The 25107-nt window shown below is 38.7% G+C and overlaps 1 protein-coding gene across 1 annotated transcript in view; it reads left to right on the top strand.

Moving 5' to 3' along the window:
- The window catches only part of LOC132179464 (uncharacterized), a 32752-nt gene extending 9524 nt beyond the window's left edge, over positions 1 to 23228 (top strand). The window contains exons 4-13 of the mRNA XM_059592194.2: positions 13 to 93; positions 4290 to 4370; positions 14773 to 14865; positions 19322 to 19501; positions 19647 to 19714; positions 20186 to 20237; positions 21992 to 22045; positions 22135 to 22230; positions 22658 to 22724; positions 22939 to 23228. Coding sequence (XP_059448177.1) covers positions 13 to 93; positions 4290 to 4370; positions 14773 to 14865; positions 19322 to 19501; positions 19647 to 19714; positions 20186 to 20237; positions 21992 to 22045; positions 22135 to 22230; positions 22658 to 22724; positions 22939 to 23012 — 846 coding nt within the window. The 3' untranslated portion in view covers positions 23013 to 23228. The remainder of the gene's footprint in view (positions 1 to 12; positions 94 to 4289; positions 4371 to 14772; positions 14866 to 19321; positions 19502 to 19646; positions 19715 to 20185; positions 20238 to 21991; positions 22046 to 22134; positions 22231 to 22657; positions 22725 to 22938) is intronic.
- The last annotated feature ends 1879 nt before the right edge of the window (positions 23229 to 25107 follow it).

The raw sequence follows: 25107 nt of genomic DNA, 5'->3' as shown, positions 1-25107 counted from the left end.
TTTTACTTGCAGAGACATGATATATTCAAGAAAAGGATTGATGCTCATGATAATGTAATAGAAACTAGGCAGGATGGGATTGGCGCGCCAAAGGTTAGTGAGAACAATTTTGTGGCATCTTCTTCAGCGCATTTTTTAACATGTCGTGTATCAGATTAATACCTATTTTCATCAACATCATTTTCTTTTGAAATGATTGGTACATACACAATTCATCACCCACATGAGATGGATCCCATAATCTCACTTTCCTCCCCTTTCTAATGGGGGAAGGAGATGTCTTGGTCCAAAAACCTTTTGCCTGTTTCTATTAACATATTGGTCTCTAAACAAAACAATTTTGGTAGTGATCATATTATGCATACCTTTGCTAGACCCAAGGTTCGTCCTTCCTAATCCTCTTGTACTAAAATCCTCCCTTTTTAAAAGGAAGAAGTTGAAATTTTTTTCCCTTTCAGCGGGGACTAGGAGATTAGATCTAGCCATAAGAAGAATGCTTGGCTGATAAATAACTTACTTGGTCTTTGACCCCCTTAGTCACTACGAACGCCCCGATCATTGCAATGAGATTTGTTTATTTATCTATCTCGACTTGAAATGAGAGCATGTTTGATTTGAAAAAGGATCTTAGAATGTCTAGATCAATTTGATCAGGCACTCACCATCTATTTTCATTGTTCAGCTCTTTGACAACTTGAAAAACCATTGTTCTAACTCTTTGACAATATGAAAAAACCAAAGGCCTTTACCCTTTCATCCATAAGATAGATAGTGGGGGAGGGCAGGGTAGAGGCATTTGGTATCTCCTCCAGTCTAGAATTGGAGCTTACAATCACTAGTCAATATGCTTTTCTCTCATGCCTTTCTTTGTTTATGATTCGATGTTATGGTGTCCTAGGCATAGAGGAACCACACTAATCCATCATGAACTTGGTACTTAAATTCTATTGTAGTGATGATACTGTAGGGGAGGTCCTAAAGTAACCCATGCCATATTCCTAGGAAAAGCTCGAACGACCTTCAACAAAAGGGTACTTGTACCTGAAATTGACACATGTAGGTAGGTAGGTAGGTAGAGAATACTTTGTGGTGGAACAAATATCTCTCATTTCCACCTTGAATACATCATTCTTTTTGGTTTCCAAAGGTTTGTTGTTAGGTTGCTTTGGACTTTGCACTAATCCTTTGAATCTAGTACCAATGGGTATCATCCCCCCTAGAACAACTATCACTCTCCCACAATAATTCAATGTATTCATGATGTGTTGTTTTATTAAATCTAAATTGAAGAAAATTTGTTAAAGCGATGTGGATTTGAGGAGAAATGGAGGGATTTGTTAGTTTTTGGCATGATGTTTGGTGTAGGGATAGTTTGTTGAAGATATCTAATTTGGATTTGTTCAGTATTGCTCAGAGAAAGGATGCATGGGTGGCGAATAACATGCAGTTTCAAGAAGGGATTATTCAGTGGAATGTAATTTTTACTAGACCAATTCAGAATTGGGAGGTGGAGGTGGTAGTATCTTTCTTTGAGAGGTATTACAAGGAGAGGATGATAGAATAGTATGGAGTCCTTCCAAATGGAGCAAGTTGTGGATTTTGTTCTTCTTTTTCTCATTATAGTATCTCTCAAATACAACATGAATAATAGGGTTGCGCCCCTCTTGTGTTTTTTTAATGAAATACGTTACTTACATATATAAAAAACTGGACAATGATAAAACAAATTCAATAACAAAGTAACAACAGAGGTTTATTGAAATGTATGGGTTGGATTAATGATCTTCTTTTGCCATTCAGCTCCATATAGATCCATTTTCTCGCTTAAATCTTTGGCAATCAATCTTTTTTTCTCACCCAAAATTATCCTCTTTTTTTTCCTTCCTGTTTTTGACCTTTGACTTTAATAATCAAAACACTCTTTTGACACTCTTTCGTAATGTTGTTTTCCTCAGATCTTTATTTTTCATAGCTAAGTTATCTTAAAACATTTTTCTCATCTATAACCTCAATGGGTAAAATCTCAACCTTCTTGTCAATGCATTTATTCAAATAATAATAATAATAAAAAAAAACTATGGAAGATGAACCGTTGTTGTCTGGATTGAAATTGCTTGTTGCTGTTGATGTTTGTTATTATCAAAATCAAGGCCCTTGGGGCAACGAAAGAGGCTTGGGATTAAGATAGCATAGTACTTCTAATGAAGCTTCCTAACGAAAATTGTTATGGCTCTATGCATAGGAGATCATTCATCTTTGGATATGTGTTACTGGATTGACATATTGGGAACTTTGAGTCCAGTGTACTTTTGTTGTTATGAGGCCTCAATGCATTTTGGGGAGAATTTGCTTCCTCTGGGTTTTCATGGGTCGGGCTAGGAAGGTAGAAGGTGTGGTCGTAAGTTCTTCTCTGCTTGTGTGAAGTTTGTCATAGGGAATGGTGCTCAATTACATTTTTAGCAATGATGTGTTGTCTGGAGTAGTTGCTAAAAAAGTATTGTACTCTGGCGTGTTTGTCATTATTGAGGCATTTCCATCAAGTCTAAGGTTTGAATTCCCTTGGGTGCGAACAATTTCTTGGGGCTAGCCTACTGGCGAAACCGAAGTATTACCTGTTCTGTGTGAAGGAAGTGCTTTACACGAGTTTGAGGTTTACCCGACAGGGGTGGGTACACAAAGTAGCACTGCCTTGAAGGGGTTCCTCGTCAAAAAAAGAAAGAAAAAAGAAAGCGCCAATTGCTTTGTTTTATTAGAATTCCATTCGCAGTTCAGGAATGGGAACTCAAATAGGTTGCCACTCTATTTGATTTAGAGGTGGAGAAGGTAGGACAAGTTGAGGTTAATCAGCCATGGTAATTTTGACATTAGCTCTTATAATGATGCATTCAGTGTATGGTGGTTTCTTCCCTAGGAAAAATATCTGGTATGTAGTGCTTCAGAAAGTTGCCTTTTTCTTTTGTCCTTTGTTTAGATAGCTGTGTTGGAAATGATCTTGACTGTGGAAATCTTTTTAAAGAGGATCGATGCGGCATGGAGAGAGAGAGAGAGAGAGAGAGAGAGAGAGAGAGCTGATGAAAGGTATTGTGCCTATATCAAAGTAATATGTACGTCAATTTATGTATGAAGGGTTCTAGATTGTAGACACCTTTAGGGTGGCTGTATCTCTTGTATACTTCTTTAATAAATTATTATTCATAAAAAATTGATGTATAAAGGGTACTAGCATGTGTAAAGAAGAAATTTGATGCTGATGTGATGGGATTGTAGTATGTGAGATAAGAGCATGAATCAAAGCTTGACAAATGTGTAGAACTAGCAACTACTTTTGAATTATACAATTTTGTTGAAAAGGAAGCTGAGAAAGTAGTGTGGCTAAATTAGAGTGACATTTTTTCATAAACTTGGGTACAAAGTAATTAGCAAACTTGAACTTGTTAGGATAACGAAAGAATGTAGAGGTGTATCGACTAAGTTCATTGATGGTGAGAATAAGAGATTATATTAGTGGATATTAAAAGATGGTGGACTTTTCCTCATAAAAGTAGATGAAGGCCATATAGTGAAATCAAATAACATAAAATTCTCAAAAGGCTAGAATTAAATATTGAAGGTGCAATACTACTTAGACAAACTCTTTCTGATATGGTATTAAACTTCATATTTTAGGATTCTTAAATGCTGCTGTTTTGGCTCATAGCTTAGCTCAAGGTCTTGCTTATGGAATCCAATGGCCCTCGATTTTTGATGTTCTCCTAAGAGATAGTTAGCACTAGTGTGTAGGCTGACAAAATTCATCTTGACTGATGCAAAACATGCACATGTAGGTGCTTTGCAGCTTGCTGAATCAGTTACTTCTATAGTGGATTATATAAATAAGGAATTGGTGGGGCAACATATGGGTGGGAGTTTAGTAGAAACTGAGCAAATGTCTTTTTTTTGTTTTTGTTTTTGAAGGATTAGTTTGGAAGCCTATTATGCTGTTAGGCTTGTCTGTGGTTGACATGCTGCCTGCTCAGTTTGCTACAAAATGGAGAAGCATGATAGATTCGCATTGGATTGGCAGTTGTCATCATATTAAGTAGGAAGACAGTTCTAATTTGGTTTATCTTTTTCATATGATGTTTGCTGCATTCTATTTCATAACTTGAGCTGTGAAGGATGATAATCTTTTTTGGTGTGACTATTTCACTCAACACAATAGTTTATTGGGGAAAAAAAGAACCCTTACTGTTCTTTGCATATATTTGCTTTCATCTGCTGATTCTTACGTTTATTCTTTCTCTAAACAGATTGAGAAGCCCTTACAGAAACATGGTGGCAGGCTTGAACATAATGAAGCATATTGTGGTTCTTGTTTTGGTGCAGAAACGGTACATTTGATAATCTGGTATCCCTTATGTTGCTACATTATCTTTTAACTAGCATATAACCCGCGTCATGTGTGGGTATTTTTTTAATTATGATTTAAATTCAAAGAATTTTTCGAGGAAACATCTTGAGAAATTTAAGAAAAAAAAAAAGAATAATAATATTGGAAAAAAAAGTATAGGAAAGAAAGGTGCAAGATGAAAATAGCAACCAAATAGATTTTTTAAAACAACATTTAGACTTTCAAGTTACAACTTTAGCAATTTAAATATTTTGCTAATTTACTTATCAAAAAAAAAAAAAAAACTTTAGCAATTTAAATATAAACAAAATATTGGACATCAAACAGCACCAAACACTACTTTGTCAATGTAATTGTACATCACACATAAATAAACATAGAAGCTGGTGTTGAAGGAAGAAAAAATCAATAAATAGAATGGTAGTTTATATATAACATGAATCTAATGAATGCCTAATTTATAGAAACAGCTAAGGTGAAGAAGTGTCTTTGTTGGCCTTTCAACTGATCAGGTTAATTTCCATTGTCAAAATACCTCAGGTCCGTGAACATAATAGACACTCTCCATCAGAAAAAAAATAAAAATCAGAAACTGTTGGCTGCATAATTTTTTTTTTAAAAAAGCAAAAAAAAGTCCTAACTTCTAAATGAATGCAGCCAACATAAAAACCAACACCAACATCAACCCATTCTCCCTTCCCTCCAACGCTTTCAATCAGTGCAACATAAGGTTTAGATACTGACTAAGGCATAAAAACAACCATAAAACACAATATAAATTGAAACTCAAACAACCACAACTTTCTTTTTGCTGTAGATAACAACACAGGGTAAAAAGAAAGTGCATAAAGATTTGCATCTCTAATGAGTTACATTCTGTACTTTTCGCATATTGAAACCTTACTTTTCCAGAATTAGCATTTTTTCCGCGAAATTGAATTCCTATGAACACTAAAAACCTAGAAAAAAACACAGAAAAGAACATGAATTTTCGTTGCTGGGTACTGAGTATTTACAAACAAAAACATCCTTATCAAACTAATCCCCCAAAATCCCAGAAAGAGAGAGAAACTGACCCAAAGTGAAAATTTCCTAGCAAAGGCACACACACGATCAGAATTTGTTTCCCAGAAAATTGAGCTTCTTTTTTCAGGAAAACAAAAGAAAAGAACACTTTACTTGATCTGAGAGAGGTCTTTGAGGGTTCTGATTTTTTTTTTGATAAGTAAATTGTATATATCAAAAAAAAGCGCAATGCGCCTCTAAGTACACAAAAGAGTATACATAGGTAGCCCAAAAAACCCCAAAAAACAGACCCCAAAGAAACCCAACCCAACTATAACCACCACCAAGCGAAAAAACCAAAGCAAGAACCCAAAAAACCCAAACACTGAAGCCCACAGAACCCACCACCAGCCCTAAAAAAAACCAGAACCCTAATGCACCTCTGGAGGAAAGGAGAATGCATTTTTGGTTCCAACACAACCCTGACGGCGATAGTACCGCTTCGGAGAAAGTCTCTCTCTAACCTCATAGTTGATGGAGCATTCTAAATTCTTGATTTCCCGCTTCCCTTTTGCCTTAGAGGTAAAGGGCTCCCGCTCCCCTTCAATATTCGAAAAGAGATTCAAAAGACTCTTCTCATCACCTCCTTCACCATTAGACAATCCCACACTGGAGGCGAAATTCGCCGCATCTATAACCACCTCCGAATAGTTCCCTGCCCCCTTCTCGGAGGGTTCCGCTACAACGTCGACAAACAGCTCCTTGTTCTTCTGCAACTGCTTGGCAAGCTTCTCCTTCACCCTCCGGGCATACCCTATTTGAGATTTGGAAACAGAGGAATAAATCGGAGCACCGCTCTCCGACATTCGAGGAAAAGGTTCGCTTAATCTCAAACCCAGCTCAGCCGCATGCTTTCCCGAAATAGAACAGGTCAGTGAATCTTCGACTACAACCTTAGAGCCCTTTACCGACGATGAAGCCTCCTTCATCCCAGGCAGAGAGGAAGAGGAGACATTTCTAGACTTTAAAAACCCCCGACGTAGCAACCCTTTCGCCGGAGCAGTCTTAACGGGTTCAACCTCCTTCGCCGGAACAGAACCAGCTCCCACCGGAGGAGCAGAGACCACCACCGGAGACAAAGGAGAGACACGGGTACTCACCGGAGTCAACAGCCAGTTCTGGGTATTCTCCGGCAACAGAGCAGCCTTCGTCGGAAAAACAGGGACCATCGCCGTTCCAAGAGAAACAGACCCTGCCGCACAAACCAGTTGATTTGACTCCGGATGCACCTCCGCCCACGACAGCCCCACCAACGCAAGCTCGGAATCATCGCTAGAAACCCCGGCGAGACCACCGGCGACCGGCGCAAAAACCTCAGATTCGCACGCCTCCCTACGATCGGCCGGAACATCAATCTCTCCCGGCGAGGCAGAACCACATAGTTGCGATTTGGGCAAAAACTTACCACGACGCTTCAATCCCCTGCGCCAAGCTGTCTTGAAATACCCAGCGTGTTTGGGCTTAAGGAAAGACCCAAACTTGCGAACACCCAGCCCACCTAAAAGTTCTTTAACTAACCCAGCTAGGACCCAGCCCAAAACAGAACGCAAAAAACCTAGCAACGTCTTATTCTTCTTTTTCTTCTTCTTCGTAAGATCCGCCGTCGGGCTGAAACATGTAGCCAGATTAGCAGGATCCGGCGACTCCAACTCCACCCAGTCCTCCATCACCCGCGACTCATACTCACCGTACCCGGTCTCGAAAGAGTCCTTCACCGGGAAGAGATCAATGTGTTGCGAAGATCTAACCCTCCTCCCAACGAAAGGCTCCTCAGAACCAGCCGCCAGTCGAAGAACCTCCGCAAAGGAGCGCCCAGGGTGACATCCAGAGAAGGATTCTCCCAAACCAAGCTTGAGCTGCGTCCCCGGAACATGATGCGTAGAGGCTGTTGGACCCAACAACCTCCGCAATTCATTTGCAAACCGACGCCATCCCCTCCCTCCACGGCCCGCAGGTAGCCAAATGATTCCTTTACGACCTCCCTCAGCAAAGACGGCCACCTCCAGGAAACTACCTGCCTTATTAACACCCCCATGCACCATCAAAGCCTTGTCGCCCTCACGGTATGACTTGGCGATATCAACCTTCAACAGAGATTGACTCGCCTCCTCGACCATATCCACCAACCATGAAGCACAAGGTTGGCTCACGAAAATTACCCCTACGAACCCTTTTCTCTTTTCCTCCAACCGAAGATCAGGACACCCTTCCTTCGCTGACAGGCAAAAGGATTTCACTTCTATGGAGAAGCGCCGTTCCATAGCGGCTGACCAGATCCTAGCGCACAGCGCCTAACCAGCGCCGCCGCTAGGGCAGAAAACTACCTTGCTAACCTAAAAAATGTAGAGGGAGGGAGAGAGAGAGAGTAAAAGAGAAAATCAAAAACATGAAAATAAGATATTGGAGTATGCCTTCGATAGAGTGGCGTCGGCTCCCAGAACAGAAAGCGAGAGAAGAAAAAGAAAGAGAGAGAAAGAGTTGGCTGGGAATAAGAGATTATAAAACCTTAACATACATTTTTATTCTCTCCCTTTAAATGTATGGGATATTCTTAAATGGAACCACATAAATCAAACACTATTACTTATCAAAAAATGATTTCTTTATATTTTTTGATGAATTATCAGCAACCACAACCATTATACCAACCCATCACAGCCCACCAATAACGAAGTCCATATACAGTACAACATTCTCCACCTGTATAAGATTCACACATAAAACCACAACCGCAGAAATTAAACAAATACTAGAGTACAATTCCTCAAACCAAATAGAACCAAAAAAAAAAAAAAAAAAAAAAAAAATCCACCAAAGAATTATAGACCAGATTAACCAAATTAAATAATAAAAAAGTTTTGACACATTCAATTGGCAACAAATACGAAACATGTATTAAGTAGAACATGGGTAAGTATAGTTAAGATTATAATATAAAGGAAGAGTGAAAGTTGAAACCTTTGTTGATGAAGGGGACGTTGGAATGGGTCTTGCTGATTGCAGCAACTGCGTATAACATAGCCTTCTTGATTAAACAGAAACCACAGACCGAATAAACTCCATATATTCCTTGTCAGAGTGAGGGCTGATAAAGATTTCCGCATAGAGTCGAACAAAATCACAAAGGGAGAATTAGATAAGAGAGACAAATAAACACCTCTAAGAAGTTGCAATAATCGGAAAGTTTAAACATTTCTTAGCAAAATGAAAAGAATAGAACAAAATCATAAAGAGAGAAATCTTTTCAGAAAGTTTAAGTTACAATCAAAACGAAAAGAATCGAACAAAATCATAAAGAGAGAAATTGTCAAAATGATTTCTATGAAAACTCTCTGAAAGTCTGAGTGGCAGTTTTGCTTTGGTGGAGGAAGCGTTTTGTAACGTTTGGCGGAGGAAGAAAACCTATTGAAAGTGAGAGCGTGTTTGCTTTGGACAGGGATTAAACGCACGTTAAAAGAACCTAAACTCACAGCCACAGAGATGGTGGGAATTTTTAGAGGGTGAGATTTAGAGTCGTGGGAAAAACCTAATCATTAATGATGTTCAGCAAAAATGCACAGTTTAACTAAGCGAAAAAACTCACTCATGGTTCAGTTTTAAAAATCACCGGTTCAGTAATCAAAGGCACGGTTTAGCGTTTAAGAAAATGGGTTCACGCACATGTCACAATTTTAGGCTATTCTAGGATGGGTTTAAGCTATTATATATATATATATATATATATATATATATATATTGTCTCCAACTGATTTCCTCTTGTAAAAAAGCAATCTCCAACTCCCTAACAATAGAAGATGTTGGAGTATGCCTTCTGTAGGATGATTACTGCTGCCATCAGAAGGGGTCTTATCTCGGGTTTTTCAATGGGAGCCAGTTTATCTGAGAGGGTTCACATATCTCACATTTTATTTGCAGATGATACATTGGTTTTCTATGGGGTGAATATTGATCAAATTCGTTCCATTAAAGCCTTACTTGTCTGTTTTGAAGCTGTTTCAGGTTTAAAGGTGAACATGGCTAAATTAGCTTTGGTCCCGGTAGGTGATGTGGACAATATGGGAGAATTGGCTGGTGTTTTGGGTTGTGAGACGGATTCTTTAACTTTGAAATATCTGGGGCTCGGATTTGCTTGCTTGTTGGTGGTCTTCAGGGAGGAGTGGGAGTGCCGCAGTTTGGAAATTGGTGCCTACGTGCTTCTTTTGGTGTATATGGAGGAAAATGTATAATAGGTGTTTTGAGGATTTGGAGGGGACTTGGGAAGACATTCTAGCCTCTTGCTTACATACTTTGTATCTTTGGACTGTGGCGCATGTCTTTCCAGTTGCGATTAGTTATGATGATTTTCTCTTTCGTTTTTCTCCTTCTAGTTAGGTGATCCTATAGTATACTCCCAGTGTACTTTGGGGCGCCTTTACGCTTTTTATTAAAACAGTTTATTACTTATAAAAAAAAAATATCTGGGGCTCCCCTTGGGCGCTTGCTTTAAGGCTAAACCCATTTGGAATGATATTTTGGAAAAGATTGATCGTAGGTTGGCAAGTTGGAAAAGATTGTATCTTTCTAAGGGAGGTAGGGTTACTCTTATAAAGAGCACCATCTCTAATCTTCCTACTTATTTTTTGTCCCTTTTCCCTATTCCTGCTTCGGTGGCCAGGCGTATAGAGAAACTCCAACGAGACTTTCTATGGGGAGGTTTAAATGATGAGTTCAAATATCATTTGGTTAGCTGGGACAAGGTTTGCGCTCCTATTTCTGAAGGAGGACTAGGGATCAGGAAGTTGAGTCTGTTCAACCAGGCTTTGTTAGGAAAGTGGCTATGGCGTTATGCACACGAGAGAGAGGCTTGGTGGAGAATTGTCGTGGAAGCCAAGTATGGTTCTGAGTGGGGTAGTTGGCATTCGGCTGACATTTCTGTGCCTCATGGGGTGATGTTTGGTGTGGAGAAGCATGTCTTAAGGAAGTTTTTCTAGGCCTATGTGAGATCGCTTGCTCTTTATGGAATGCTATCTTTAGCCGGTTTGGATTGTCATGGGTTATGCCTAGTAAGGTGGCAGACTTGGTTGCTTGTTGGTGGGCGGGTGGGCGATCCCGGAGCGCTGTTGTGTGGAAGATGGTTCCCTTATGCCTAGTGTGGTGTTTATGGTTAGAAATAAATGCGAGATGCTTTGAGGACTCGGAGAGATCTTTGGAGGAACTCACGGCCTTCTTCTTCTATACGCTCTTCACTTGGACAGCAGCTTGGCTTGCTCCTTTAGTGATTAGCTATCTTGATTTTCTTGTTCTTTTCTCTTCTTCTAGTTAGGCGTTTTCTCTTGTATACTTCCTATATACTTGGGTGCGCCCCTCTGCGCTTTTGATATAAACATTACTTATATATATATATATATACCAAAATCTAAAGTATTCATGATTCATACCCACAAGAATGTCACTAATCCACAAGCATTTTCTGGTTTGATGGTCCACATTGGTACCTACTATATGGCACTGTTCTCTGCTTCAAAATTATATATAAAATCTAAAGTTTTCACGATTCATACCCACAAGAATGTCACTAATCCACAAGCATTTTATGGTTTGATGGTCCACATTGATACCTACTATATGGCAGCACTGTTCTCTGCTTCAAAATTATATAAGTATTCACGATTCATACCCACAAGAATGTCACTAATCCACAAGCATTTTCTGGTTTGATGGTCCACATTGATACCTTCTATATGGCACTTCGTGAATACTTTAGATTTTATATGTAATTTTGAAGCAGAGAACAGTGCCATATAGTAGGTACCAATGTGGACCATCAAACCAGAAAATGCTTGTGGATTAGTGACATTCTTGTGGGTATGAATCATGAATACTTTAGATTTTGGTATATATATATATATATATATATATTGTGGATTAGTGACATTCTTGTGGGTATGAATCGTGAATACTTTAGATTTGAGATGGCAACAATCACCTTTATCAAACTGGTTCCATCTATTCAGATTGGAACCCTATGCGAAATCATCCATATCTTTCCCTTTGTTTTTGTCTTTTTCTTTTCCCACATTTATCTAATTAAGTTTTTCTTCTTGCTATTGTTTTTAGTTTTGCTTTTGTTTTTGTTTTTGTTTTGTTTTGTTTTTGTTTTAGTTTATGTTTTAGTTTTAGTTTTTTGTTTTTTGTTTTTTGTTTTTTTGTTTTTTGTTTTTTTTGTTTTTTTCAATATTTCAATCCATAGTTATTTACCTTACACCCCTCCCCACCCTTCCCCCTTTTACGCTAAATAAAAATAATTTATCATCTTCTTTTGAAATTACCATTCTAGATAATTTGTCTTGTACCATAGCATTCTATGTTTTGGTTCTTGTGGGCCTCTCCTGCTTTTGGAAAATCCAATTTTAGAGTTTTATTATATATTTAAATTATTTATAGCAGATGCTTTTCATATACTTATATTTTGGACTTTTCCACCTAGTTATTCCTTTCAGATGCCTGAGACCTTCATTTTAAGTGCTTTATCTAATAAAATTTTTATTTAATTCTCTGCATATTCTTGAGTTCTTTTATCCATAGGTTTGAACTAATTAAAGTAGAACATCATGTTGCGAACGTGAAATTTTCTTTTTGATGAAGTGGGGCTAAGATGTAGCATTCCTATCTATGATTATTTAAGAAGTTAGGTCAGCTTAGTTACCCCTTCAGCTGCATCTAATATCCTAAAGCACTTGTACTTGACGAGCTTATAAGATGGAACAATCTTGGAGGGCGAACCTTTTGTGCCCTGGGTACTTGGACTATGTTTATTAATGCTTTTGTTTTTTGTTCTCAAGACAAATACATTCACAAACAACGTAAAACACAAGACACTCTTCTAAAACACAAAAAAGGGTAAGATCGGTATTAGTGGGTTGTTGAGGCTTTTAGGGCAAATCCAACATAAGTTGGACTGGGTCCGTGCTGGGGTTTCCTTGAAGCCCAATTGCAAGAGGAAAAGGGTTCATATTTTGGGCCTAACCAATTCTGTTTTGGGTTGCGCTTCCGGGTCGGTCTTCAAAAACGGGGTCGGGTCAAAACTTGGATCCAGGTTCGGAGCTGGGTTCAAATCCAGAATTTGTCTCGAATTATTTGCCTTCAAAGGTTGTTTCTGCTGTTGCGTCGCTCTTGGTGTCTTCTCCAGGGCTTCCTCTAGTCTTTGAAGATGTTTTGGAGCTGTTGGCTAGGTCTTCTTTGAGTTTGCAAGTCACGGGTTTGGATTCCAGCGATGGGTCTTCCTCGGCGGAGTTCTCTCTCTCTCCGGTGCAAGTTCTAGGCGAGAAGGTTGGGTTTGCCAGTGATGGGTCTTCTCAGGGCGTTGCTCTGTTGTCAGATCCTAGTTTTTCTGTCCCTTCTGCGGAGGATTTACTGGCGAGCCCTTTGCGTAGGGACTGGGAGGATTCTTTTTCTTCGGTGCTTGAAGCCCGCCTAGGTGCGCCTGTGTCTTTAGAGCTTTCTGATTCGGTGCGTCTTTCTGTTCTCAAAGAGGCCTTCTCTGTTCCTTGGGAGGTGGACTTTTCGGCGAGCCCTCTTTGCAGGGATAGGGAGGTTCCTTTTTCTGAGGGGGAGGAAACTCAGGTTGTTCGTCCTTCTTCTCCGGCGAAAGGTTTGATTCGTCGTGGGTTCTTTGGTCCGAGAGCTGTCTCTCCCTCTCCGGTGGTGTTAAAGGAATCTTCCTTGTCTTCTAAGGGAAATGACCTTATTCCGGAAGTCTCTCCCACTTTGCCGGTGGAGGTTCATGTAGGTTCTACTGTCTCGCCTACCTTTGGGGTGGCTGAGCTGGGTCTTCATTCCCCTGCTGCTGCCTCTTTGCCCTCGTCTCAGGTTTGCACTTCTCTCTCGACTACTTCCCTTTCCGATGGGGCGGCTGAGATGGGTAGGAGTCTTAGCCGTCCTTTTCCTCGCATGACAGAGAGTGGTACTCCCATTTATTCCTTTGTTTCCACGTCCCAACTATGGTATACTCGGAGGGTGAAGGAAAAAGTCGCAAAGCAGTTGCATAAGAACAAGGACCTGCTTGCCGAGGTTGTGGTTGATACTTCGGTGGAAGGGGAGGAGGGCTATTCCGATAGGGTGCTTGATGCGATGAGCCTCGCTCCCGTTGTGGGGTTGTCTTGGGGAAGTGAAGACAAAAAACTTCGGGACCTTTTTTCTGTCATTGAAAAGAGGGAGCCCTTGGTTGAAGCTTCTGCCCCTAAGGCCAAGGGGATGAGGGAGTTCAAAAATCTGGATTGCTCCATCTCTCTGGTGAAGGGCCAGCGTCGGCGGGGATTTTTGGGGTCGAAAAATGCATTTTCCTTTCCCCCGGAGGTGCACTAGGATTCCCCCTGAGGTGCACTAGGGTTTTTTTTGGGTGTTTGGTTGGGTTCCTTGTATTCTTCCTTGTGTACTTAGAGGTTTTTCTGGGTTTTTGGTTTGTTAGGGTGTTTGGTTGGGTTCCTTTGTATACTCTATTGTGTACTTAGAGGCGCTTTGCGCTTTTTTGATACATACTACATTACTTATCAAAAAAAACAAAAAAAAAAAATACAAAAAACTTCTAAAAAGAGTTTACACCTTTACGTCTAATCAAAACACCTTTTCAAATCAACAACAATAATACTCCCCATAACACATTAACAAACATACTCGTAGTTTCTTCTTTTCTTGATAAAATTTCTTATTACATATCAATATAGGAAGTGTGGTGGAATTGAATGTTACCATTGATAACTGAGCATTAAGAGACATAGGTGAGAAGGCACCCACTAAGGCATGCAGGCGAGGATACAATTTGCTGGATTCCATCTTCAAAGGAAAACATTTGAAGTTAAGTCGTATTATTAGGTATCTAATAATGTAAGGTCAAATATCCCTTGGAAGAGTATTTCGAAAAAGTTAAGGCGCCGTCGAGAGTGGCATTCTTTGTTTGAATGGCAACATTAGGAAATTAATACCATTGTATAGTATTATTCATGAAATAAAAATTTTAGGAAATTAGTACCATTGTATTTCAAATGCATTGCACAATGGGGTTCTAACTTCTGTTGATTGTTCTTGTTTTTAAAGACTTAATCTAGTGTACTTAAATTAAATTTGTGCAAAGAGGACGGAGACACAATATGCTAAAATTAAAATGTTGTGTTAATTGCTCATTTAATATCCTCGCCTGCCTTTCTTTTTTCTCCTGTAGCACTGATCTCTGGCTGATTTGTATTAGAATATTCCCTAACATGTTTAAGCAATCTGTAAAGGTCAGTTCTTTCTGTAATTGCTTTGTTGTTTCCTAATTTCTCGCTTGCTCCCATTTGCAGTCTGATGAGGATTGTTGTAATTCATGTGAAGAAGTTCGTGAAGCATATAGGAAAAAAGGCTGGGCTATAACAAATATGGATCTGATAGACCAGGTTAGTCAGTTTGCAATACTCTTCCTTTTCAGGGTATTTTCTTACTTCACAAGCACACATCAATTTTTTTTTTTTTGATAAGTAATAGCCAGTTTTATTGAAAGCGACAAGCACACATCAAATTTTCTTTGATAAAAATGTAAAAACTAAGGTCATCAACATTTAGGATCTTGAACAAGTTGAGCAAATTGAATTATTGTTTCTGTTACTGAAATTGAATTAGTGATTTCTATTGCTTCTGAATCTTAAGGTTAATATCTGTGGCAGGCAAGAATGTGCCCCCCTGCGCAGGCCCCCCCCCCCCCCCCCTTTCCTTTAAAGATGAAATTTATCCAAAAATTTGAAAGATTTTTTTATTTTTTAGATTTTATTAATGATGGTCCCTACAAAATGTATGCTCTCTTCCCCCTAAAGAATATATTATATATTTATGCTTTTGTCCCTATCCATGGATTGGAGAACTTTTTCAATCATAGAAATCAATTTAGTACATTTCTAGCTTGTATTCTTTTTCTAGCTTCAATATAAATTTATGGAAAAATATGAGGACGGGTTGGAGGTAATTCTTTAGTTATACCGGATTTGAAGTGGGAGATGGCTTCAAGATTAGATTCTGGCATGACATATAGTGTGGCATTTTAGGCCCTTAAGGAAGCTTTCCCAGTTTTGTATAGTATTGCATGCGCTATGGATGCTTCCGCAGCAATTTACTTGGAGTTATCTAGTAATTTTCATTGGTGGAATGTAAGTTTTATCAGAGCAGCTCAGAGATTGGGTGGAAGCCTTTGTTTCGTTCTTTAACTTCTTGTACTCTCTTAGATTGAGCCGAGGAGGGGAAGACAAGCTTCGTTGGGCCCCTTTCAAGAGAGGGATGTTTACCATTAGATCTTTCTATAACGTCCTTGTACCTCATGATAGCACCCCCTTTCCTTGGTAGTGTATTTGGCGGAGTAAGGTCCCTTTATGTAACACCCCTGTTCTAAGTGGTATGATATTGTCCGCTTTGAGCTAAGCCCGCACGGTTTTATTATTGGATTTTGGGCCATTCTCAACTGAAGTTGGAGGCCTATTGGTGGTGTTTTGTCATTGTTTTGAGTGGCTACTCGGCTGAAGTAAGATTGCTCCTATCACTCCAGCGACGATGTGAGTGGTGCATGGAGGTGTGTTGGGTGCGATCTTCCTTGGGGGTTGTCGCGTAAGGTTGTGGATGGCGAAGCGGTGTTTCGTGGAGGCTTATTCCTGTATTTTTTTGGTGGTGGAAGGTATGTCTGAGCTCTGGCCGGAGAAAAGGTTAAGATTTTTAATGGTAGTGGTCTTGGGCTACAAATGCTCCGCATGGTTGGCTCGATGGTGGAAGAGTTATTGTGCAATCCTAGGTTCGAGTTTGTCATTTCCTCTCAAGAGGGGTCGAAGGTGCTCGTTGTCTGGAGAGGTGGAGATGGGGCTACTGTTTCTTGGAAGTGGCTATCTACGCCGTCGGTGGTCGGAGTGGGTGGTTTTTGTTCCCTGAGGGCCATGAAGGGAGGGGATGGAGCCGAGTTGTTGGGGAGATGAGAAAGGTTTTGACCTTTATTGAAACCACGGTTGGGTCTCCACCATATGATGTTTCCTCTCTGGTGTGGAAGAAGTTTGGGAAGCAGGGTGAGCCTGGTTTGGGTATGGCTCTACCGCCCAACATAGGTCCAATGCTTGAGGGAAGGTGGCGTGCCTTGTTGGTGTTGTAGTCGAAGGGATCGTTTTGCAGAAGGGTTTGTTGACTTTTCTTGGGTGTGGAAGGATCAGCTTGTGAGTTTGAATTCTGAGTTGGTTCGAGCTTTGGGGGTCTTTTTGGACGTCTTGAAGGAACTTGGGCTTTCTCTGAAGCCCAAGCATGTTGGGTGCTTTTCCTTGGTGCGTGATTGGCAGAGTTGGGCTACCCTTCACAAGCCCAAACAGAAGCCCAAGTTCAAGCCTCAGATCCTTTCCTCTAAGTTCAGGGTCTATTAGGGTTTGGTTAAGGGTTGTAGGGCCTTGAGCGTGTCCAACCTTGTTTTTGTTTCACTTGTGGTGGTTATGTTCCTGGTTGCTTTGCCGGCGATGGTTCTACTTTCGGTGACCACAAATGAAGCCTTTGTTCAGTCTCCATCGGTAGATTCCATAGTTGAGGGATCTCAGCCTCCAACGGAGATTCCAAATTTGATGGTGGCGTGAGTGGTTGTCTCTATCAATTTAGATTCTGGCCTGGTCGCCGTTGTCTCTGGCAATAGACCTCATCGGTGGTTCATCTTCGTCGGTTATTGGTAAGTCTTCCTTGGCAACTGACTTCTTTGAGTGTTTGTTTCTCTCCTCTCCGTACCGAAGACGATTTCGGGGAGGGGAAGGTAGTAGTTGGTGATCATGGGTTGGATGGGGGATGTCTTTTTGTGGGGTTTCAAGTGATTTTTTTGTGCCTTTGGGGTGTTTGTGGGGTCTTACTTGGTTGCTTCTGTTGGGTTTTGGGGGTGTTTTTGGAGGGTTTTTGTTGGGGTTTGTCTGTTGTATTATTCCTGTGAGCGTAGAGCCGCCTTGTTGTATGGCTTCAGGTGGGTTTTGGATGTCTTTAGTGTGATTGTGGGGTCTTTCTTGGTTGTTTCTGTTGGGTTTGGAGGGTGTTTGGGAGGATTTTTGCTGGGGTTTGCTGTTTCTTGGGTTTTGGGCTTGTAAAAGCTTGTGTATTTGGCCCGTGTATTTCATGGTGCCTTACGCTTTTTCAATGAAGTTCTCATTAATCAAAAAAAGAAAAGAAAAAGAAGCCTAAAATAGTAGAGATCTATTCGCCTGTTGGAAAAGGGGTGTGGTAGTCTTCAAGGTGCAACAATGTGGAAGATGGTTTTATTTGTTTTTGTGGTGTCTTTGTAGGGAAAGAAATGACATAAATTTTGAAGTGCGTGAAAGGAAGGTGGTGGAACAAGTCTTTCTTTTTCAAAACTGTTTTCACTAGACAACTACTCTAGATCTTAATGTGCTTATTCGACTTAGCTACTTACTTCACACTCCTATTTCCTCTTCCTATGAGTGTTGCAAACTGTATTGAGAAGCTCCAACGTGATTTCTACATAGGGTGAGCTAGGTGAAGAATTCAAATATCACTTGGTGAGATGGTCTATGGTTTGTTCACCAATCTCTGTGGGAGGATTAGGGGATAGGAACTTGCTGAGGTTCAATCTTGCTCGCTTAAGTAAATGGCTTTGGCGCTATGGGCTTGAGGGAGAGCATTGGTGGATAGTGATGGTGGACTCTCGAAATGAAAGTTTACGGGGAGGGTGGTGTTCTAGTGAGCCTATTGGGGCATGTGGGCGGGTTTAAAGAAGAAAATTATGAGAGGTTGGGGGAAGTTTTGTAGTCATACTAGATTTGATGTGGGAAATGGCCCAAAGGTTAGATTCTGGCATGATCTTTGGTGTGGGGATACAACCCTCAAGGAAGCCTTTACAGTTTTATTTGGTGTTGCTTGCCCAAAGGTTGCTTCTGTGGCAACTCACGTGGAATTTCTAGTAAGTACTATTCAGTGGATTGTGAACTTTGTTAGAGTGGCTCTTGATTTGAAGGTTGTAGCCTTTTCCTTGTTGTTTATGGTGTTGTATATAGTGAGAATGAGACGGGAAAGGGGAGGACAAGTTGTGGTGCCTTTCAAAAGAGGGTTGTTTGGTATTAAATCCTTCTACAGTGTCATGGGTAGTCATGATGGTTTCTGTTTTCCTTGGAAAAGTGTTTGGCAGACTAAGGTTTTATTGAGGGTGGCCTTTTTGGTTGGTTTGAGGCCTAGGAAAGATCCTTATTATGGACAATTTCCGGAAGTGGTGGTCATTGTGGTTGTTGGTGTTGTATGTGTGAAAGGAATGGGGCGTCCATGGACCATCTTTTGCTTCATTGTGAGGTTGCTTGTACCATTAAGAATGTTTTCTTCATTTGATTTGTGTTGTCTTGGGTATGCCTAGACGAGTAGTTGATTTGTATGGTTGTTGATGGATAGTCAGCAGCACTCTGAGTGCTGTTGTGTGGAAGATGGCGCCTTTGTGTCTTTTATGGTGTCTAATGTCTATAGAGGTAAATGAATGATAGAAGTTTTGAGGATTGTGGGAGAACTTTAATGGAGATTAAGTTTTTATTTTTCAACATATTGTACCTTTCGACAGTTGCTTTTGTTTCTCTTTTAGTGATTAATTATCATGATTTTTTTTGTTCTTTTTGCCCCTATAACTTGGTGGCTTCTCTTGTATAATTCATGTGTACATGGAGGCACTTTACTCTTTTAATGATATCTTGATTAGTTATAAAGAAAAACTTTTATTTTTTTAGTTGTCTTGTGCAGTTTGTGTAAACTTTTACGTTTTCAACTGAAAATGCTCGATGCATATTTCAGTTCCCAAGCTTGGTGAGTTGTTTTCTGTAGCTTTACATTGTTTTTTGACTTTCCTATTTGTCCTTTGGCTTTCAGTGCAAACGAGAAGGTTATATTGAAAAGATCAAGAATGAGGAAGGTGAAGGATGTAATATTCATGGATCAATTGAAGTTAATAAAGTTGCTGGAAAGTTTGATTTTGCACTTGGGAAAAGCTTTCAGCATGCAGTTGTTCAGGGACACGATTTGCTTGGTTTCCAACAGGGTAGTTATAATGTAAGATTACCTTAGTACCAAAAATTCTTTGGTTTAAACAAAATCTTCTTTTATGGAATTTTAACATAGCTTTATCATTTTTCCTGGAGTATTATGTTCTAAATTTGAGATCACGACTGTTTTAACTGTCTTGTGCACGATACAGATCAGTCACAGGATTAACAAATTAGCTTTTGGTGACTACTTTCCTGGCTTGGTAAATCCCCTTGATGGGTAATTGTTTCTTTCTTCTCCTGCATTGCTTTTTACATGTTTAGAAATGCTGGAAGTATTCTATATTGCATTAATGCATACTGGTTCAAATTGAATAAAGCCAGAAACACTGTTTCTAGTTGAATGTTTTATAAAAAAGTGCATAGGCTGTATCATATAAAACTGCTGTATTGAATCAAATCTGGCTTTTGAAAATTCTGATGAATGCAACCTCTTCCAAATTGGGAATTGCATTTTCTATATGCCACTTTTTTTTTCCATAGTCATGTTTACTCATTTCTTCTTGTCTTTCTTCCTCTTAATATTTCAAGAATTACCAAAAAAAAGTGAAATAGTTATATAGTTCAAAGTGTTAAGCGTCTATTAAATAGCCTCTTCTATTATTTTATTTAGGCAAGTAAGGAACCCTTAAATCAAAATTTATTGGATATAATATGTTATTTACATTTTTCACTTCTCAACGCCTTGTAGGGTGCAATGGGTACATGAAACACCAAATGGTATGCACCAATATTTCATCAAGGTTGGTATTATGTTCTTGTTATGTTTCTGTCTTTGAGGTTTCATAAACAAATGCTGAATGATCATTTCCTATGTATAGAAATTTCTTTTTTCATTTATTAATTTTGAGGTTTATATTCTGAAAACTAAGAAGTGATATAAATTTAATATTTGAATTAAATGCAAGAACATACAATCAATATCGGTGTTATAGTTTGTATGAATGGTTTACACACAAAAGGCGGAGGCAATTATATTATTCAACTTATCTTTAACCTAATACAAGAATCCTATTATATAGGATTAGGGAAATACCATAAAGACTAAAGTATCTCCAAAACTCTAATGACTCAAACCATAACTCTTCTAGCACTCCCCCTCAAGCTGGAGCATATACATCATATGAATCCAGCTTGGAAGATACAAGCAAACGAAAAATAACTAGAAAAACATTCCCCCTAAAGCTGGAACAATTTGGAGCACACAATACAAATCACAAGATAATTAAATAAAACTTCAACACTGGTCGAAAACTCATCGGAAACTTGAACAACCAAGATTTGATCGGATCTCGCCGCAAAACACCAAGGCCGGTCGGATACAACGATCTTGGGATCGGTTCTCGCCGTAAAACACCAAGGCCGGTCAGATACATCGGTCACAACATTGGATCGGTTCTTGCCGGAGAATCCAAGGCCGGTTGGATACATCGATCAATAACAACTTGGGATTGATTCTCGCTGCAAAACACTAAGGCCGGTCGGATACATCGATCACCAACAACCAACAACCAACAATAATTTTTTATTTTTTATTTTTTTTCACATGATTAACTAACGAGTTTCGCCGGCAAATAGCTACTGGAAAAAAAAAAAAAAAAAACTTTGCCGGAGCTTCAAAACTGGCTGGAGACAGGTAGACCACCCCGGCAGAGCCAAAAACAGAAGAAAAAACAGCAGAAAAGTCAAACTGAACAGTTGCCGGAGCTTTGCCGGACCTTCGCTGGAGCTTGCCGGAGAAGACAGAATATTCCGCCCACTTCAAAAACAGCAACTACAGCATCAAATGATGATCACAGATCAACGTTTCAACAACAAAAACATCAAACAGCCGGATTTTTTTTTTCTCTGATGGCCATTGCAACTTTGCCGGCCACCACAGAACATGCCGGTCATCACACCCAGCAACAAGAACTCGCACCCCAGCAGCAACGACATTGATTTTTTTTTTTTTTTTCTTTCTTCACCCGAGGTGTTCCTCTGGTCACTGTAAAACAAAAAAAAATTCTGCTACCAAGGCACTGCCCGTGTGGGCATTATGCCCACACGGGCAGTGCTGCCACCAGAAAAGCACTTTACAAAACAACACAAATATAGCGGAAAAATACTACTACAAACAAAGGGTGCCCAGATTCAAACCCTAAGGCTCTAATACCATAACTCTTCTAACAATCGGAAAAGTTTATGATGATTGTAGATCTTGGGCTGCTGTAACACATTGTATCTAAATTGTCTATGGAGTTTTTTATAAAATCATCATGTGCTTAACTCATTTAAGGAATGGTGTTGTTTTATCAGATCATTGAATATATTATAACATCTTATGGATTTCCCACTAACATTGTTGATAGTCGTAATCAGAATCATATATATATTTTGATGATGAGGAACCTTTGTGGTAGTCTTGAACATCTGGTTGAAGAATTTTGGTCTTATATTCTTTGTGACTGTTTGGAAATCAGCATGGATCTTTATACTTTTCTTATAAATTTGTCAGGTGGTCCCTACTATATACACTGACATTCGAGGTCGTACCATCCAGTCAAATCAGGTACATTGAAGATGACATAATCTTATTCTTTTATTTTATTGATTAGATCTACTATATGCCTGAGATGCACCTTCAATGGTTTTGTACAGTATTCTGTGACAGAGCATTTTAGGAGTTCCGAATCGGGTCACTTTTTTCAGTCTCTTCCTGGAATTTTCTTCTTTTATGACATTTCTCCCGTTAAGGTTGGTATCTTTGTTCACAGCTAACAGGCCATTTGGAAGTGTGATTTTGGAGTCTCTCATGATTATTGGGGTGGATTAGGTGTCATTGATGAAAGATTATGTTTCTTTTTCCATTTTCACATGTTTAGTTTTGTTTCCATTCGAAAGAAAAATTATAAATGCACATTATCATAGCTGCATCTCCACTCATGATAAGGACCAAAAAGGAGAAAAATCTGCGGATGAAAGGAAGCTGAGGTAGATTAAGATATATATATATAGCGGTATATTCCAACAACCCCAACATGGAAGTTATCATACAAGTATCAGTAGTTCTTTGCACTTCTGGATAGATAAATAAGGGGCTATTATTATGTCACTTGAGATAAACTCAAAAATCAGATGCATCATAATATTCCAGATCCATCTTTTACGTTTTATATTGCAGGTGACTTTCAAGGAGGAGCATGTTCCTTTTTTACACTTTTTGACCAACATTTCTGCAATAATTGGAGGTTCTGTTCTTTCTCTTTCTCTTTCTCTCTCTCTCTCTCTCTCTCTCTCTCTCTCTCCCTAGACATAAGCATGTATACATTTCAACCAAGTATTTCATTTAAGAAAACATATGAAGGGTTCTCTCTTCTAGTAGTGAAGATTTATGTTTCTATAGACCAGATGCATTACCTGGATGTTGGTTTATTACTTAAGATCTCTTATCTCTTTGTTTAGGTATTTTCACAGTTGCGGGAATAATAGATTCATTCATCTATCACAGTCAAAAAGTAATCAAGAAAAAAATGTAAACTGGCAAATATATAGCCTGATATTGTCGCCATTCTGCACGTGTTGCTCCAATATTCTGGTTGGTTTTCTGCAGGAGAAAATTGTGGGGTAGGGAAATCGTTGAAATCATTTTCTTATGAGGATTATTAATTGATGTTGTAATTATATATTAAATTCATGTGACTTATTTCTTCACGGAATGAATTGTGTCAAAATTCTTATTTCATTTTGTCAAATTGCTCACTTTTATTTTCCCCTTCAATTCATTCATTCATAGATCCACTTGCCAATTGGTTTTTCACGAAACTTTGGATGGGATTGTGAATCTGATGCACATGTCCAGTGAAGAAAACCCAACTTACAATATCTAAATGTTGTTTGAAACAATAAGAGGCCTACTGAGATCAAATTTTAGCAGGGTTTTTTTCCAGAAAAATCTTTCCTTCGTGTTTATGTATGTAGCCAGGGGTTTGAAAATCTTGATTGCACCAAGTTTTTAATGTGAAAAGCCTAACATATTAAACATTTGTCATATATAGTTTTGGGAGCATAGCAAAGTTTTGTTTTTTTGTCCGCTGAAGTTGAAATGTTATACTTTATAAATCATCTCTATGATAATTAGGCCTAGTACTCAAGGATGATAAACTTTCATATTGATGGTAACTTGGTGAGGCTTCCGATGGATATCTAAGAGTTCGTTTGGGAGTGTGTTTTTTAAAAAAGAATTTTACGTTTTTAAATCAAATTGCAATTTTAGAGTGTTTAAGATTGAGATTTTAAAAATATAAATTTTAAAATCGTGGAAAAATTTACGATTTTTATCAGCTGACAATGGGGTGCTTATTTAAAAAAGTGTAAATTTAAACCAAAAGCACGATTTCGCTTAAAACAATATTTGGCGCAATATTTACCTATTTGGCCATGAAACCGCAATTATATGCTAATATAATTGATTTTAAAAAGTAGCGATTTTAAAAACGCAATTTTTAAAAATATAATTTTTAAAATCGCACTTCCAAATGGGCCCTAAGTTTGCAAGAAAATGTGTGTAGATTAATAAAACGATAAATAAAGCAAGAGAATAAATAAGCATGAAAAAATAATTTTTATAAAAGTAGGAAGAAGAAAGGAAAAGAAGATGAAGAGAAGAAGAATGTTGGAACTGGTAGCTCATATTAATACCAGTAGAAGGTCAAGTAGACGTTCACGCAGTGGGAGTCTATTGGTCCATGGGCATAATTAAGTTTGCTGCGGCGGCGGGGGGGGGGGAATGATTAGGTTGTGGGGGTGCGGGGGCAACGCCTCCACGGCACGGTACGGGATATTTTAGGAATTTTCTTAATAAGTCCGTACAAATAGGGTTTAGGGTTTTTCTATATATATATATGTATGATGTAACCTTGAATCATTAAGAGTAAAAATATAGCCGCCTCTCTGTGGACGTAGGCAAATTGCCGAACCACGTTAAATTTGTGTTTTCGACTCTCTTTTTGATTCTATATTATTCATCAATTATTGTGCATGGTAACAACAAAGAAAATAATAAAGTAATAGAATAAATGAGTGTAGAAAATGAAATTATGGCAGTGTTTCTTAATGTGTTTTTGGAGGGTGTTTTTTGTTTTTAGTTTAAAAAAGTGTTCCGATGTGATGTTTTTGGAGGTTGTTCAGATGTTTTTGGTGAATTTTTATTTTTTTATTTTTATGTTTTTAAGAGTGTTTTGTATTTAAGTTGTTTATTAATGTTTTTGTTTTTAAAAGAGAAAACAAAAAATTTAACAAACGAAGTCAAAGGTTTGGAGACAAAGAAAAAAAGAAAAAGGCAAAAAAAAAAAAGGTTAATTGTAACCCGTTTCTTTCATTGTTTTGGGGGCATATCAATTTTTTTTTTGGTCTACCAAAGTAGAAATTTCATCATTTGTACAATCTTACTTGTAGTTAGGCCGAGTACTCATGGATGATGAACTTCAATATTGGATTTTAACTTTGGTGAGTCTTGTAATAAATATATGAACTTGCAAGAAACGAAGATGTTGGGAAAAATATAAAGATAAAGTAAGAGAATAAAGGCCTATGTACACAAAATAAAATAAAAAAAATAAAAAAATAAAAAAA

This window comes from Corylus avellana, chromosome 4 (genome assembly GCF_965113065.1).
Source record: "Corylus avellana chromosome 4, dhCorAvel1.hap1.2, whole genome shotgun sequence".
Lineage (NCBI taxonomy): Eukaryota > Viridiplantae > Streptophyta > Magnoliopsida > Fagales > Betulaceae > Corylus > Corylus avellana.
Note: the sequence above shows the minus strand (reverse complement) of the source record. Positions and strands in the feature narration are given on the sequence as shown.